Source organism: Nannizzia gypsea, genomic scaffold (genome assembly GCF_000150975.2).
Source record: "Nannizzia gypsea CBS 118893 supercont1.5 genomic scaffold, whole genome shotgun sequence".
Lineage (NCBI taxonomy): Eukaryota > Fungi > Ascomycota > Eurotiomycetes > Onygenales > Arthrodermataceae > Nannizzia > Nannizzia gypsea.
Window position 1 is genome coordinate 489,881 of NW_003345197.1, and position 14,989 is coordinate 504,869.

At 46.9% G+C, this 14,989-nt stretch overlaps 7 protein-coding genes across 7 annotated transcripts; 2 read left to right on the forward strand and 5 right to left on the reverse strand.

Moving 5' to 3' along the window:
- Positions 1-393: 393 nt before the first annotated feature.
- On the reverse strand, positions 394-1,509 carry MGYG_06027 (hypothetical protein; the record flags this gene model as incomplete). The annotated part of the gene is made up of 1 exon (XM_003171433.1): positions 394-1,509. One exon carries the CDS (start codon positions 1,507-1,509, stop codon positions 394-396), a length of 1,116 nt encoding a protein of 371 aa, XP_003171481.1.
- Positions 1,510-1,840: 331 nt separating this feature from the next.
- Positions 1,841-4,516, reverse strand: MGYG_06028 (transporter SEC23; the record flags this gene model as incomplete). Its single annotated transcript, XM_003171434.1, has 7 exons — positions 1,841-1,865; positions 1,923-2,116; positions 2,175-3,272; positions 3,329-3,808; positions 3,864-4,158; positions 4,227-4,357; positions 4,424-4,516. 7 exons carry the CDS (start codon positions 4,514-4,516, stop codon positions 1,841-1,843), a joined length of 2,316 nt encoding a protein of 771 aa, XP_003171482.1.
- Positions 4,517-5,348: 832 nt separating this feature from the next.
- On the reverse strand, positions 5,349-6,983 carry MGYG_06029 (DNA primase large subunit; the record flags this gene model as incomplete). Its single annotated transcript, XM_003171435.1, has 4 exons — positions 5,349-6,125; positions 6,191-6,274; positions 6,352-6,737; positions 6,794-6,983. 4 exons carry the CDS (start codon positions 6,981-6,983, stop codon positions 5,349-5,351), a joined length of 1,437 nt encoding a protein of 478 aa, XP_003171483.1.
- Positions 6,984-7,715: 732 nt separating this feature from the next.
- MGYG_06030 (GTP:AMP phosphotransferase) lies at positions 7,716-8,518 on the forward strand (the record flags this gene model as incomplete). The annotated part of the gene is made up of 2 exons (XM_003171436.1): positions 7,716-7,890; positions 7,956-8,518. 2 exons carry the CDS (start codon positions 7,716-7,718, stop codon positions 8,516-8,518), a joined length of 738 nt encoding a protein of 245 aa, XP_003171484.1.
- A 278-nt stretch (positions 8,519-8,796) lies between these two features.
- MGYG_06031 (hypothetical protein) lies at positions 8,797-9,708 on the reverse strand (the record flags this gene model as incomplete). Its single annotated transcript, XM_003171437.1, has 2 exons — positions 8,797-9,228; positions 9,289-9,708. The coding sequence occupies 2 exons, from the start codon at positions 9,706-9,708 to the stop codon at positions 8,797-8,799; spliced, it is 852 nt and encodes a 283-aa protein (XP_003171485.1).
- A 450-nt stretch (positions 9,709-10,158) lies between these two features.
- On the reverse strand, positions 10,159-11,381 carry MGYG_06032 (peroxisomal adenine nucleotide transporter 1; the record flags this gene model as incomplete). The annotated part of the gene is made up of 4 exons (XM_003171438.1): positions 10,159-10,282; positions 10,353-10,590; positions 10,660-11,207; positions 11,287-11,381. The coding sequence occupies 4 exons, from the start codon at positions 11,379-11,381 to the stop codon at positions 10,159-10,161; spliced, it is 1,005 nt and encodes a 334-aa protein (XP_003171486.1).
- Positions 11,382-11,925: 544 nt separating this feature from the next.
- Positions 11,926-14,704, forward strand: MGYG_06033 (calpain-7; the record flags this gene model as incomplete). Its single annotated transcript, XM_003171439.1, has 4 exons — positions 11,926-11,961; positions 12,034-12,431; positions 12,493-12,703; positions 12,758-14,704. 4 exons carry the CDS (start codon positions 11,926-11,928, stop codon positions 14,702-14,704), a joined length of 2,592 nt encoding a protein of 863 aa, XP_003171487.1.
- Between the last annotated feature and the right edge of the window lie 285 nt (positions 14,705-14,989).

Here is a 14,989-nt window from a genome sequence, read left to right on the forward strand (position 1 = left end):
CTCTGAGCTAGCTTGGGGTCTTGAGGATAACGCTGAGTCTGTGCTGGCTGTCTTCGGGTGATAGCTGGCAACGTAGTGGCGTGAATCGATCCCATATTTACGCGGAGGCGAATAGGTATGGCTGGAGAGGTGAGACGCCGGAGAGACCTCTACCCTGGGATAATATAGCAAGAAAAATAGGCTGGAAAGATTTTCTCAATACATCCTCTGGACCCCCTTTCCCGGCATCTATAGCCTATTTACTCTGTCTTCTATCCGTTTTCTATCTAACGGGACCCCAATCCTCTATATACTTATTCCCGTTTCGCAGCCATATGCCCATGATATGAACAACATTCCGTCCCGGTAGTTATGCAATACTTCAATCCAACTTCTGTATCCAATCATAAGTCATTAACCCCATGTCCCAATATCAAGGGTAGAGAGAAGTTGGCCGGCGCCGTAACACACCACAACGTGCGCTAGAAACTCGCTCTTTAACATAGCACGCAAGCTGCTTGCCTCGAGCGTCCGAAAAATACTGTCCTTAATCCTGCCCGAGAGACCCATATCATTCAGTGCATGAGCGGGGAGGTCGTCTGACTTAAAGCGTGAAAATACCCATTCGCACCCTTTACACAAAAGACCGTGCTCAAGGGTTTTGTCTGGCAGTAAATATGGAAACTGCATTGACGCCATACCGCAAAATTGGTCTGGTTTGCGTATACCCGTCGAGGGTAATAGCCATGATGGGTGGCCAGTCAACGGTTCAGTGAGAGTGTCCAAGTGCTCTTGGACTGCGGCGGAGTGTTCATCCTGCAGCCAATCAGGTAATGTTTTCCAACTAGGCATATCAGGGGTTTTGATGGTGGTGTTTAACATTGGCATCGAGCCGTTAATCTTTGCAAGTTGCGCCGCGGCGAAGACAGAAACAAGCTTCGGTCGTTGTCGTTTAATCTCTCGTGTTTTATAAACGCCAGGGATACTTTTCATCGTAGGGAGCTTTTTAAGCTCGCGTGTCGGGATTCTATAGATTGTCTGAGCTTTCGAAAGGGGGAGTGCCCAGAAAGACTGGTTATGGGCTAGACACTCATGGCAACATCGCTCGCAGGTTAGAAGGAACAAGAATGTGCCAAATTTTCCACGTGCGACACATGCCTTTGACCGTAAGACAGTATATAGTCTATCAGCTGAATAGTGGCTAAGAAGATTGGATTCACCAAGTGCCGCAAGGGTATCTGGTATGTATTTCATGAGATCGCGGTAGATCGGTAGCGACTCGACTGTGATTCTACCTCGCTGGGACACAAGCGAAAGACGAGATAGAGACTGGAAATCCAATATATGTAAGCCATTGTGTAGAACCTCGAGAGGTAAAGAATCCAGAAGGCCTAGGGGTGATGAAACAGGCCGGCGCTCAAGCGTTGATGGTTTTGCAGGTTCATCGATTGTGATCATGGGTCCCAGTAGGTCGTCAGGGCGATAGGATATATTTGTGAATACATCTTCGTCGCTTGGTGTTTTAGACATAGTAGTATTAGCCAGTGGTCTATATCGATGATTGAAGCTCGAAGATGTATACAAGCTGAAGGATTTGTTTGGTTTTAAATAAGTAGTTATGATTTAAGGTTAATGATATATTTAACTTTAGTAAATCAGTATTCCGACGGTATTACTCCGTACAAACCTATCTATTGCCGGTATAGAAGAACCTCGGTGGGTCGGTCCTTGAGATATCCCAGTGATGATAGCATGGCCATGATTTAAATTCAAGCACTGGAATTGACTAACTAAGCAAGTATTGATCATTGAATTTTCACTATCACTCATGTAACACTTCAAAACATGAACCATTCTCTCATCAGTTTGTGCCCGAAACAGCAAGCCTAGGCGGATTGATATTAGCATTGAAATATTGATTAGCTTTTAAGCATGATACTTACTTCATAAGATGGTCCATAAACGTCTGGAGGGAAACATCATCCGTAAATATAGTCTGGGGGGATGGGCCACCTCCGTAGCCGCCGGAAGAATGTGTAGTCGATGGGTTAAGCTTAGAAAGAAGGAAACGTGCTTGCGAACCACCTGCATCACAAACGATGAAACGGGGGAGTGGGAATCGGTCTTGGATAAGGTCCTGCAAGGAAAGAACGTTAGAAAATGCCATAAATGATCTACTGGGAGGGACTGCATACTCTTGCGTCTTCCTTTGGCTGATCAAGAATTGCCTTGAAGTTCTCGTAGCCTTCTTGGTCCTGATATCCAGCCTTTCTCCATTCGGCCATTGTCTCACCATGGAAAATAAGGATGTGGAAGAAAGTATCCAGGAGTAGAATGTGGGCTGGCTGAATGGAAGCAGAATCTAATAGCACTGGTTGGCTACCTTCATGCTCGAGTGAGTAGGAGTCGAGGGTAGGTTGGATCATGACTAGAGAATCGCTGACGGCCTCGTGATTGAGAACATGCCGGTAGAAAGCAGTCTCGTCTGGAGAGTTGTTGAATACCTGCAAGAATTGACTTCGTCGAAGATGGAACATGAACTGAGGGTAGAGACTAAAGTTCTTTTCAAGTCTGAACGACGTTTGGTCATCCTTTCTGTAATCGGCGAATCGTGAGCAGAGCCTGATAAGCATTCGATCAACCCATCTTAGAACGTCTGGGCCGTCATCAACTTCCGCCTTGAAGACTGCAATACGAGACATCAAAACTGCAGCAGCCTCCTGGTCGAACGAATGGGCGAGAGCTGCATCTCCTGCAGGGCTGCTGAGAGGTCTTGCAATGGTTGTAACTCTGAGATGGTATTGACCAGAAGAATGCTGATAGTAGGTCAAGAACTGCATCATGGCTCGATGAGGACCTTGCTGCATAGGTGCCGGACCACCCTGGTTTGCGATCTCGAAGAACAGGCCATAGCTTGCTGCGGGATCAATTCCGCACATCTTCCAAGAGCAGGTATTTCCGATTCCGCAATCTGTCTCACCAACTGAGCTGGATTTCTTATTTAGAGAGATGGCATGACCGATCAGCCCAGTAACCTTTAGTTCCTTGGTGGTGAGAACTTCCAAAGATGCGTTGAATCCCATGGTAAGGTTATCATTCTCATCTTTATCGAAAATTCGAACGAAAGATTGTTTGAACTGAGAAGAAGTGAAGCTGTCTGTAAGCAGCATATGGCCACCGGTCGAATTAACCAGGCCCTTCATTTCCAGTAGACCGACTTGATCAAGGCAACCGACATATATATCCACAATGTGGCTATTATGAGCTGCTCTCTTTGCTAAGTTATCATAGAACTACAGTTTGTTAGCCACTGCCGTATTATTTTTGTGGAGAAGGATTGTCATCATACCTTGACAGCTTTCTTGAAATATTTGATATTGTCCCGGTCAATATCGTGGTGGGAGCGAATTGGTTCTTTTAGTTGAGGACCAACAACTAGACCAGGGCCTTCGGATGCTGGACCGCTGGTGAACAACATAACTCGGCCACCAGCACCCTGGAATGAGGTCTCCATCAGGCCAATGGCAACACTAAGAGCAACGCCGGTACATCTTAGGGGACGCCTATCATTGGCAACAGGCCAGGGGTCTTGCTGTAGCTGTTCGAGAACGTTTGTAATCTGATAATCGGCCTGTTGAACTGGGAGGAGGAATCGGGCCGCTGGCGAGTTTGCAGGGTTTGGCCTATTAGGTTGCTGTGGTGCAGCGGCTCTAAGATTGGGGGCGAGTAGGCCAAGCATCTCCTGAACTTGCTTTGCAGAGTAGTCCTTGCTTCCTCGGAAAACATATGACTTTGCACACTCAGTGTATCCAATTTCGTGGACTTGTGCCTATGGGAGACGACATCAGCAGGTTGAAGCAGCGGTCCTAGCCAAGCTTACATACCATAGTTCCAAAGGTGATCAAGCCGACGAGAGCATTGGCGGGCAATAGGGACAAGCTCATAATGAGGGATTCCTTCAATGCCTTCAAGCTGTCTTCCTCCTGGCATGTGTCGACGACATATAGGAAAATTGGCGGCGCGGGCGCAGGGCGGGCTAACCGATATTCAACAGTGCTGTTCTCTGGGTGAAGCTCCGGCGGGATAGTATTTTCGGTGATATCCTTGTAATGCGGCGGGAGAGGGTTGCGTTGAAGACAGAACGGGCATATCCAGATACGGGCACGAATGTCAACGTTGCTGTTCAATATGGCCAATTAGCCGATACTCGATTTAAGTGGGAAGTGCGGGGAGGTTTGACAACGTACGCAAAAGGGTTGAGGACTGCCCTACAAGGCATCTTGCAGGTAACCGGCTCATACTGAAGCAAGGTGCCTTCTGGCCGCTCCTTCAATGGGGTGTATACAGCTCCAATGGGGACCACAAGCCGAGACGCTTCCTGTAGCCACTGTTAGTACTCCAAGACTGCATAGATCCGGCCGCAACCTTGCAAAATGAAACGAACCATGCGCGTGCTTGGAAAGGTATTCCAGCTTAATCGGACGCCATCGCGCTCCTCCGCATCATTCCACTGATCTTTCAAAGCCTCGTAGTCCATGTTGTCACTAGGTCCGACGGTTTGGTATGGAGGTCAAGGGGCCCAGGAGGGAGGGATGGTAGAAGAAAACAAGGTGACAGGGCGAGTGTATCAATAACTAAAAGCTTGCAAGCATAATCACATTAGATGGAAGTAAGAGTAGTCTGCTGGCAGCGAGCCCGTTGAATAGGTTGGCAGAAGTCCAGGGCAGCTCTTTGCGAGATTTGGCTTCGTCGTGGTGGTGGGAAAGCCGATTTGATGCCAGGTTGCAGGATGCGGTAATTGTGGTCTCTCTCGCCCGCCGTAGCTCGTTAGCGCCAACAAGAAAATATAAAGAGTGAAATTTTCCTCCTCTCTCTTTCTTTCTCCTTTTTTTCTTCTTTTCTTTAAACAACGCCGACATTAATTCACATTACATTGGCAGCTCCTGTCTTTTCTTCTATGACACTGCTGTTTTCGCGTCGCGCGAAGATCGAAGTCTTCATACCCATTGCTGGGCACCTGGTTTTGATGGCTCATTCTGATGCTTTATGAGAGGCCGGGAATCAGCAGAGGTAACACTGACAGCTATCTAGATTGGATTTTTACCCCCTGTACTATCCTCTTCATTCTATGATATCCCTACACATCCCCTACTATTGTCGAATATTAATTTGGCCAACATTTTGGAACGGTGTAACCAGTGTATACAGAAAACAAACACAGATAAAATCAGGAACAGTGGACTATTGAAGCCTGTTAAATATAAATGCAAGAATTGAAAAATTAGCATAAATAGACAAACCACGCCCGGGAAGAGTACCAGTTACGCTGTTAGATTGCCTTCAGCTCATATCATAAGTCCGTAGTCATTTCACGACGTCATTTCAACCTCTGTTTTCGGTGCGTTATTGAGGTTCTTCAGCAAGTAACTGCGCTTGAAATAAACATTCGGGTGAACAATGGTATCGAGCTCAGTTTGACTCCATATCCCTTCATCCCGAACTTTCTTTAGTTCGTTCTTATGCACATGCTCGAATACTCGATTGCATGCAATATGGTAGCGGGTTCGACCAACATCCTCTCGTACACCACGGAGGGTCTCTCGGTCAGTTATACCAACAGTCTCAAGCAATGAGATGAGGTTATCAGGTGAAAAGTGTCGATAGGGGCACCCGTGTGTCTGGCCGGCGCCGGGAGCATTGTCGGTGAGAATCTTTTGGCATGAGTATGGTGGATATCCTCGTCCTCTCCGATTTATATCACCGCCAACATCACCGTATGCATGTCGAACGTTATATTTATACCTGGAGTTGAACTCGTCGTCTGTTATGTTCCGGAATGATCGCCGCCAGAACGCTAGACAGTCATCAAGTGACAGACCAATGCCCTTGAGAAAGAGGGTATATTGAAGTCGCCCAAAATGTTTCAAGTGTGCATTCTTCCGGAGTTGCATATGAAGGTTCCGCATACAGAGTGGAAAATGCTGTGCTAATACGTCAACTGAGGCAGCATTTATCGGGGCTCCAGGAACAGCACCCTCCCCTTCGGAATAAGAAGAATCTGCGGTTCCAAAGTTCTTCGATAGATGCTGGAGAATTGGCGAAAGGCGGTCATCTTCGTCAAGCCGTGGTAGAGCACGACTGGTGAGCTGTAAAGTTTTCTTGGGTTAGGTGCCTATAACTAGTACTATCAAGCGCAGTTGTCCAAACGTACCTCCATAGCTTTTTCTAACCGGGCCGTGAATTCTGCAAGTATCATGCTCAGTTGTTCACGCAACGGCACATATGCCTTCCCTTTCTTCACATATACATTTCGGCGCTCGATCAATTCGGGTAGAATCCCAGTCGACCTTGAAACCAACTTTCGTCATCTACCCATCTGAGACCAGGTGTCGATGCCAACAAAGCTTCAGCCAATTCAGCCTTTTCTTCATCAGTCACCGTTTCCCAGTCTAAGTGTAAACTGTCAACAAACTCGCGTCGTTCCCGTGCGTCATCCTGCTGAAACCGGAACTTGAACAACATAGACTCCAAACGAACAAACCGTCGCCTCAAATCATCGGTTGAAGCGAACGCAAGGCGTAGTATGAAATGTGAATAATGATCCTTCTGCCTCTCAGCTTGAAGAATATCATCACTACTGCTGCCCAGAGAGGTATTTGAGTTTAGTGGGAGAAATTTCTTGAGCAGAGGGGCGATGTGGGCAGCTGTTTCCGTCGGGGTCTTATTTCGATAGGAGCATGCTTCCAATTCAGATAGAACTAGAATTGTCAGCACTAAACGACCTCAATGCCCAAAAAAAATGGGGGTTTCATACCTCTAAGACGATCTATGGCCCATTGTTCAAATTGTTCCAGGGTGATTTCTGCTGTTGGAGGCACTACATAGAAGTTCAGCCGGTGCAAATATTGGAGGTGTTTATAGACCGGCGTTGCAAACTGCCGCTTTTTATGGTCAATGCCAGCCCGACGCTTCGGGTCAACTCGATTCCTGTCGTATTGCATCATGGTGAATCCGTTATCACTGTTGTTGTCGCTGTCGAAGATGTTTTAGTCTTCGTGTCGCTTCTCTTGCTTCACGCCCAGAATCGCGTCAAGACGCGAAACCACTTCCCGTAAACTTTATTTAACGTATTCATGTGATATTTTATACTAAATGATTATATAAGCCACAACACATGCCAAAGTTGGCTTGCCATTTTTCAAGATGACAAGTTCAGAGGAAGTAGGCGGATACAGTAAGGGTAAAAAGTACTTAGGCAGCATGGAGTGCTTAGATAGTTCATCTTTGGGCTGCAGTGGAAGGTGGTTGCCTTGACTGTGATCGATCTTCGCAAGCTCAACCAAACTCGCCGAGAACGTCGGCTGATAATGTGGCACGTGACGCGCTTCTCCCGGGCGTCTGGTTGGTCCCCGCAGAGCCGTTCGCCCTTCTTTTCCTTTTCCGAGGTCACCAGCTCCAGCTCAACATTTCCGAGGTCGGGCGTTTCGGGTGAACATCGCCAACGCCGAAAACACTTGCATATCAACCAGCAATTTCCCATATTTCGGGTCGCACATCATACTCTTTACCACGTCACAACGGGCTATTCGAAATACCAGCCAGTTAGCTTCATCTACATTTCGATTATTTAGAGTTTTTACGCCGTTGGAGCCAGGGGTTACTGGACCTGCATATCGCTCTTGCGCATTTCTTTGGCAGACGGGCCCTGCTTTTCTCGGCTTTTTCCTGACTACAGAATGGCCGGTGCAGCGACTAGACGGTTGAAAAAGGCTGCGCGGATTATCCTCGTTGGTGCGCCGGGTGTTGGGAAAGGAACCCAGACGGAGAGATTGATAAAGAGGTACCCACAGCTTGCATCGATCAGCTCGGGAGACCTGTTACGAGAAAACATCCGTAATAAGACCGAGATAGGTGCGTTGGCCTGGACTCACTCATTGCTCGTTGATGGGATCCATACTAATGGTAATGAACTACAGGCCTCAAGGTTCAGTCGGCTCTACATGCAGGCCAATTGGTTCCTGATGCCACCATCCTAGAATTGATATCCTCCGAACTTACATCTAAAGGGTGGCTTGTGCCATCGACCAACGTTTCATCCAAATCCGCTCCGTCATCGAAGAAATCACTCAACTCCTCCGCCTCATTCATACTCGATGGATTCCCCCGAACAGCCATTCAAGCCAACAGTCTCGAATCCCTTGTTCCTATAAACCTGGTTGTCCATCTTCTTACACCACCAGCCATTATATTATCGAGAATATCTTCTCGATGGGTTCACCCGGGATCTGGCAGAGTATATAACACTGAATTCAACGCACCTAAAGTTCCCGGAAAGGATGATATAACAGGAGAGCCACTTGTTCAGCGGGACGACGACTCTACCGAAGTCTGGAAGGAGAGATTCCAGAAGTTTGAAGAGACCAGTAAACCATTATTGGATCATTATGAAGGAAAAGGATGTGTTTTGCGCATTGAGGGCAACTCAAGTGACGACATTAGCCCCAAGTTGTTTGCTGAAATCGATAGACGATTCTGTTGATACCCACCTCAAATCATGTTTGTGAAAATGATGCTGCACATAACGGACAGTTTTAAAGACGGTCTCCTTTGGACAAGGACAGCTTTTAGTTTCTTTTCTCTTCTTCTTTCGACTGTAATAACATTGACAAAGATTTATCACTACATAAACACAGAATATGGGCTGCTAGAAACCATATCATTATCGTCACAAATAGCATCAAATACTCAAAGACAATCATCTTTAACGCTAGAACGCTCAAATCAAGAAAGTATCAGTCGTTATCCCAAGGCCGTCAGTCATGTAGACGAATCCTTCCCCTGGTCTATAGCATTCATCCTAGACTTGAAATCTCTGGGGCTCTCCCAGTCATTTGAGCCCTTTGTTTTCCAAAGGCCCTTCCCTTTCTTCTTAGCCAATGCCTCAGCATCTCTATACTTCTTCTCCTGTTCTGGTCCGCCAAATTCGGCGCCAGACTTGGCCTCATAAACAGTGGCCAGGCCTTCTCGCAGCATCTGCAATCCAATATCCTGAGGGAAGAATAGAAACCGATAAGCATATACTGTGGCTACAATACGGCTGTATTGATCAGGTCGATAGACGTAAGCACGTATTCTGCGACCGGTAAGTCGGTTAATTAACCACTTGTGTGCCTCTTCGCCGAAAGGTTGGGATGGGCGTCCGAAGTGAGCGAGCTCTGGTGCATCAACGCCCGCGATACGGATGTGAATCTGTAAATAAGTTAGGACTCCCATAAGAAGAAATGACGGATCAACTGAAGGGATTTATACTGTGTTGTTCTTCAACTCTTTCTTCGAAGTAGGCACCTTTCTGAGCCATCCCCATCCCGCAAGCATTCCACCAGGCGTGTGATAGATACGAAAATTATCCCCATCTCCCACACTTGTGACTTTGCCCAGTATACTTCGCTGTCGAAGGTAGGAAGGCGATATATTAGTTGCTTCGGGGATTCGCCGTAGGTATCGACGGTGTATTCGAAAAGCAAACAAAATGCCACTTGTTAACAGGACGGTCGGTATAAGATTTGACGGTTCAGCGTAATGTGACCAATTGATTGCATTGGACAATGAATTCCAATCCTTATTGGATTTCAAGGGGGCTGTCGGCTTTTCATCGCTACTGGAGCTTGATTTGCTATTGCATTTGCATCCATCCTTGTCATTGTCTGATGCCCAGAATAGCCATCGCATAATGATTGCTTGCGAGTTAGCAGAAGCCTTCCAAAATATGACTAGCACTGAGACAGGACAAAGGTATCATAGAGACATCCGGCGTCAAGGATGTTACAAGAAATAGCAATGAGCGTGTCAGATTTTGACTTTGGTGGTATTGATAAACGTCCTTGCATTCTTTCGGTCAAATAAATATTTAAGCTAAGAGACGTCGGGCCTTGGCACGGCGCAACGGACTTTATTTTGACCTGTGCAACGAACTAGGTTTTATTACAGTCAAGACATTCAATATTCAATTCCAACAAGAGGCCTTTTGCCATGACATTGGTGCGTGAAGTTAAGTCTATATATCTTAAACTGTACAAGTGATAAAAACCAAGATTAGTATGAAACTGCCTTGGGATCTAGTGGAAAAATCAGGATAAGGCATGTATATAGATCAGTTACAGTATCCGAGCTGTAAATACCCTATTTTAGCGTTGCAGGCATGGATTGCTTTGCTGCTGCTGCAGCAGCATCAGCGACTTTCTGGAGTCTCTCCTTCTTCAAAGTTCGCAGGTAGGCGAATAGTAGAATAAAGAGTAGTTCAATCCTAAAGAATATAGGTGAGCAATAGGCTTACAAAGACATTTATCCGAGATTAATCAAGTATGAAACCTTACCTCTCTTTGGCCATCATTAAAAGGCCTTGAACCAACAGCCCTTTCATAATCTGGGGACCGATGCCTTTGAAAAGACTTAGGACACCTTCATGCTCGACGATGTAGCTCATTACTTCGACAAAGCTCTTGAATGGTTTTCCTTTCCTAGATGGCGGTGGGCGAGACTGTAGACCAACCTTGGCCACAATCAATGGCTGGGTGAGAATGGTAGCTAAACTCTTCGACATGGCGCCCAACACTGGATGGAAAGTTAGTTTTTATATATACTCTAGGGAAACTGAAACTGGAAAGGGAGTGAGGTACTCACAGAATGCTTCCATGGGCCGTAGGTTATTCTTGCCTGGGTATATAATCTCTCTTAGGCGTTGATAGGCACCGTAGGTTATGGCTGGGTTAACAACCAGAACAAGGCTGGCCTTCAGTCCTCTCCATAGCCCACTCCATCCATCCTCGCTATTGATGACCTCTCTGCCCGTGTCGATAAGCCCCTTCTTCTCCCCCTTAGGCTGAGTTTGCTGTCTTGTTGTGATAACCGCAACCGGGATTGTAAACACCTGAGCGATAGCTCCAGCAACCGCACCAAGAGCAAGCTCAGCAGCTGTGCCAAGGTTTTGGTTCGGTCGTGATTTCATATATAGGGTTCGGACGATAGAGTACCAATAGAAGTAGGCGAAGTTCGTTGAGGCAACCCCAATAAGGGAGCCATTCATACCGGAGTATAGACCAGAGAGACCTTCATCGGCAAGGATTTTCTTTATCGCATCAATTGTAGAATTGTAATGTACCGTCCCATCGGAAGCATCACTTTTCGGTAGTTTCTGGGATTTGACTTGAACTTGTAACCGAGTCTTGACGCTGCATCACCGAATCCCCCGTTAGTTATAGCTGCACCCCCAAAGCTGTAACACAAGGACCACCGGGTATATAATCTTACATATCTAATGGGTATACGAGGGCGTTTGCAACAACGGCCCCAGTTGCCCCTGCTACTGCACTCTGCCAGGGGGAGAGCTTCGATTGACCGGACATAGTGTCTAAGTATGACGATGCAGTCTTTCAGTAAGAAAAAAACAAAAGACCGCAAGAAATCCTCTCTTAAAAAGGGATGGCGAGGGACTAGGGGTTAAATAAAGGATACAGCAAGGTTATGTATGCGTCACGCAAGCGAATAAACCGGCCCGGTCAATGTTCAGCTCTGATCGCTGGGAGTTGTTTGACCTGCGATTTCAAGCCCCGGACGAAAACCAGCAGGAACTGCCGTAACCTAAAGCTGCAAAGCCGAGGCATAAACTTGAGCTGATAGGCACCTGTGGGATCCGAGTGTATTATGTAAGCAAGTCGCCGGTAAATTTTCGGTGCGCGTTGGGGGAACCAACCTTCCTTCAAGGATCCTTTAGCTGAGCGCCAAAATAATATAACGTCACTAAGCTGCTTGGTGAAGGGGGAACGTTGTTATTCTTCACATTTATTTCCGTCGTCGTTACGGAAAGGGAAAGGGGCCATTTTTGACGTGGCTGTCTCTTTGCGCACGTAGGTTACTATGAGCTGATAGGCCTCATTAAGGGTTACTGCGATGTCCCAGCTAAGAGACATCAAGGTCCAAGCACTGGTACCTCTTCCGTTGTCTGCATAAAAGAAAGCATGACAATGGCCATGACTCAGCTGACACTCTCGCTCCTAGGAAGCTGAGAAAGATGTTCGCTCGGCCTCGACTCAGAAAGAGGCGTTGGAGGCTGCAATTAACGCGGCAGAGCGTTATATGAATGCTCTCCGGCTGGTTAATGACCCGGTTGAAAAGAAACTGTTTGACTCGAAGTGCAAGGAATACCTCACTTTAGCTGAAAAAATCAAGCAGTCCAGCAAGGATGGAGACAAGAAATTTACCCCAGTGATACCCGCTTTACAGCCCATAGATGCAGTGGGCAGAGAACCAACCTCTACAAGGACTCAATCTAATCGCGAACAGATTATATTACTCGAAAACTCCAAGCTCAATGGGTTTGTTTTTCCTCCATGGTCAATGACAGCTGCACCTGATGTAAGGGAATTTCAACTTGACGAGGACGGTGGGCTATTTCGGTAAGTCTCATCGTTGCCCCCAAATTGGCATAGGCACCTTACTCATATACACTTGCGACAGTGATGTTTCTGATCTCCAAATATGTCCTGTTCAGCGTGAAATATTCGATGGTTGGAAACGGCCTTCGGAAATCCTGGGTCATCATACGTCAGGTTCCCCAATCTTGCTAGGTTCAAATCCAATGGACCTAGTTCAAGATGTAACCACAGATTGCTCTGTTGTGGCAAGTCTGTGCACGGGAGCATCACCGTGGAAGGAAGGAGTTTCTCAGGTAGTGTCCATAAATACCACATTCTAGGACGATTTCTAAATGTTTATTATATAGCTCGTTCGTTCTGTACAAATGTACCCCACTGAGGACGGCAATGTTCCACATATTTCTCCTTCGGGGAAGTACATTTTTCGTTTCTATTTCAATGGCTGTTACCGAAAGGTCGTTATTGACGATATGCTTCCTTCTTCCAAGACTTTGCGATCACTGCACGTGATAGATAGAAACAACCCTTCAGCCATATGGCCCGCCTTGGTTGAAAAGGCTTATCTGAAAGTAAGAGGGGGTTACGACTTCCCGGGAAGCAACTCTGGGACTGACTTATGGGTTCTAACTGGTTGGATTCCTGAGCAAGTCTTTTTGCACCATGATGAACTAGCTCCTGATCATCTATGGCAGCGTATTACCAAATTCTTCCAGTCTGGAGATATATTGCTAACGTTAGGTACCGGGAATCTGACAGAGTACGAGGAAAATGAGCTTGGCCTTATCAGTTTACACGACTATGCAGTCTTAAGCTTCCAAGAAAGGGATGGAATTCGTCAAATGCTTATCAAAAACCCATGGGCCGCTGGGCCTGTCTGGAAAGGACTAGGTCAGCTGAGTGAGAGCTATATTCTAAGTGATGAACTCGAACCCGAACCGTCACATCCATCAACTACAGCCCCAGGAACGTTCTGGATGGCCTTTGAAGACGTCCTCCAGAATTTTGATAACCTGTATCTAAACTGGAATCCCGCTCTATTTAACTACCGCCAGGATATCCATTTTCGTTGGGACCTGTCGTCTACAAGCATAGTTCCAGGGTGCTTTGCGGGAAATCCTCAATTTGCTGTTTCCACCAAATCTGGTGGGACGGTATGGCTTCTTCTGGGGAAACATTTTAAGACTGGAGATTATAAAAAATTGGCGAACCAACTCTTGGAAGTGACTCCCGGCGCCGACCAAGCAGGGTTTATCAGCCTTTACGTGTTTGACAAGAAAGGAATTAGAGTTCATTTGGCAGACGGGGCTCTCCGGCGTGGCCCTTATGTTGATTCACCAAACACGGTGATGAGACTTGAGATGCCACCCAACTCGACCTATACCGCCGTCGTGTCAGAGCAATCTCATCAGAGATCGCTGTATAGCTTTTCTATTTCCGCATTTTCTACATCCCCAATTAGTATCAACCCAGCGAAGGAGATATATTCTCACGTCGAAAAATTATCTGGGGCCTGGACTGTATCCACAGCCGGCGGTAATGCTGAATCTGAAAGATACCCCGAAAACCCCCAATTCCAGATACAAATCCTTGAGAAATGTGATGTCAATATTCTCCTGGAAGCGGAAGATCCTGGCCTTGCAGTCCATGTGAGCCTTATTTGGTCAAGTGGGGGTCGAGTAGCGTGCGTTCGTTCACGGGATATAGTTGTTGGCAGTGGTGATTATCGTCGTGGAGTCGCTTTAGCAGAGAAAGTAGATGTGACCAAGGGGCTGTACACCATTGTTTGCTCAACATTCACGCCAGACCAACTGGGAAAATTCACCCTTTACGTTTCTACCACTGCGCCTTGCTATGTTAGGCAACTGCCAGCCGAAGGGGCCGGCCATTTAGTTATGAACTCCGGCACTGGAATTTTCCCTCCAGGGACGGACAGGATTCTAGCCCCGATTACCACTCCGCGCCTGGCACGGCTAAAATTAATATGCAGACGCCGCGGGTCATCGATTGGAGATCGCAATGCCGCCCCTTCCCCAATACTTATGACGGTGGAGCTTGGGCAAGGACCATATAAAGAAATCCTCGCTGGTTCCGGAGATGGGAACTTCACTGACGATGTCAGAGGCGCTCGCATTGAATCAGTAGATCTGCAGCCAGAGTTTGAACGGCGAGGGGGGATATGGCTTGTTGTTGAACGTATTGGTGGGCCAAGTGGCCAGGTTGAAGATCGCGTGGAGGTGGAGATTCTTTCAGAGGAGCGGATCGGGATAGGTTCCTGGGGTGTGGGTGATGGATGAGGTTTTGCGAGTCCATAGCCGTAGGTTATCACTGCCTATATGTTCGAAGAGGCGAGACATGTATCAATTAAGTGTTAATACTGATATATCGACAAGTCTTAGACATTGTTGACCACCCCCTTTATAAGTTCCTGCTTGTCTGGTTATCTATGTTGCTACTAGAGCGCTGAGTGGTGGAGGGCGTCGCTGACTAAGCAGCCTTTAACGTCATTTGTTCCCCACGCTCTTCGAAGCTCTTTTGACCTGCAGAAGAACATCCTCGCCTGGTTGCTATTTATCGACCAA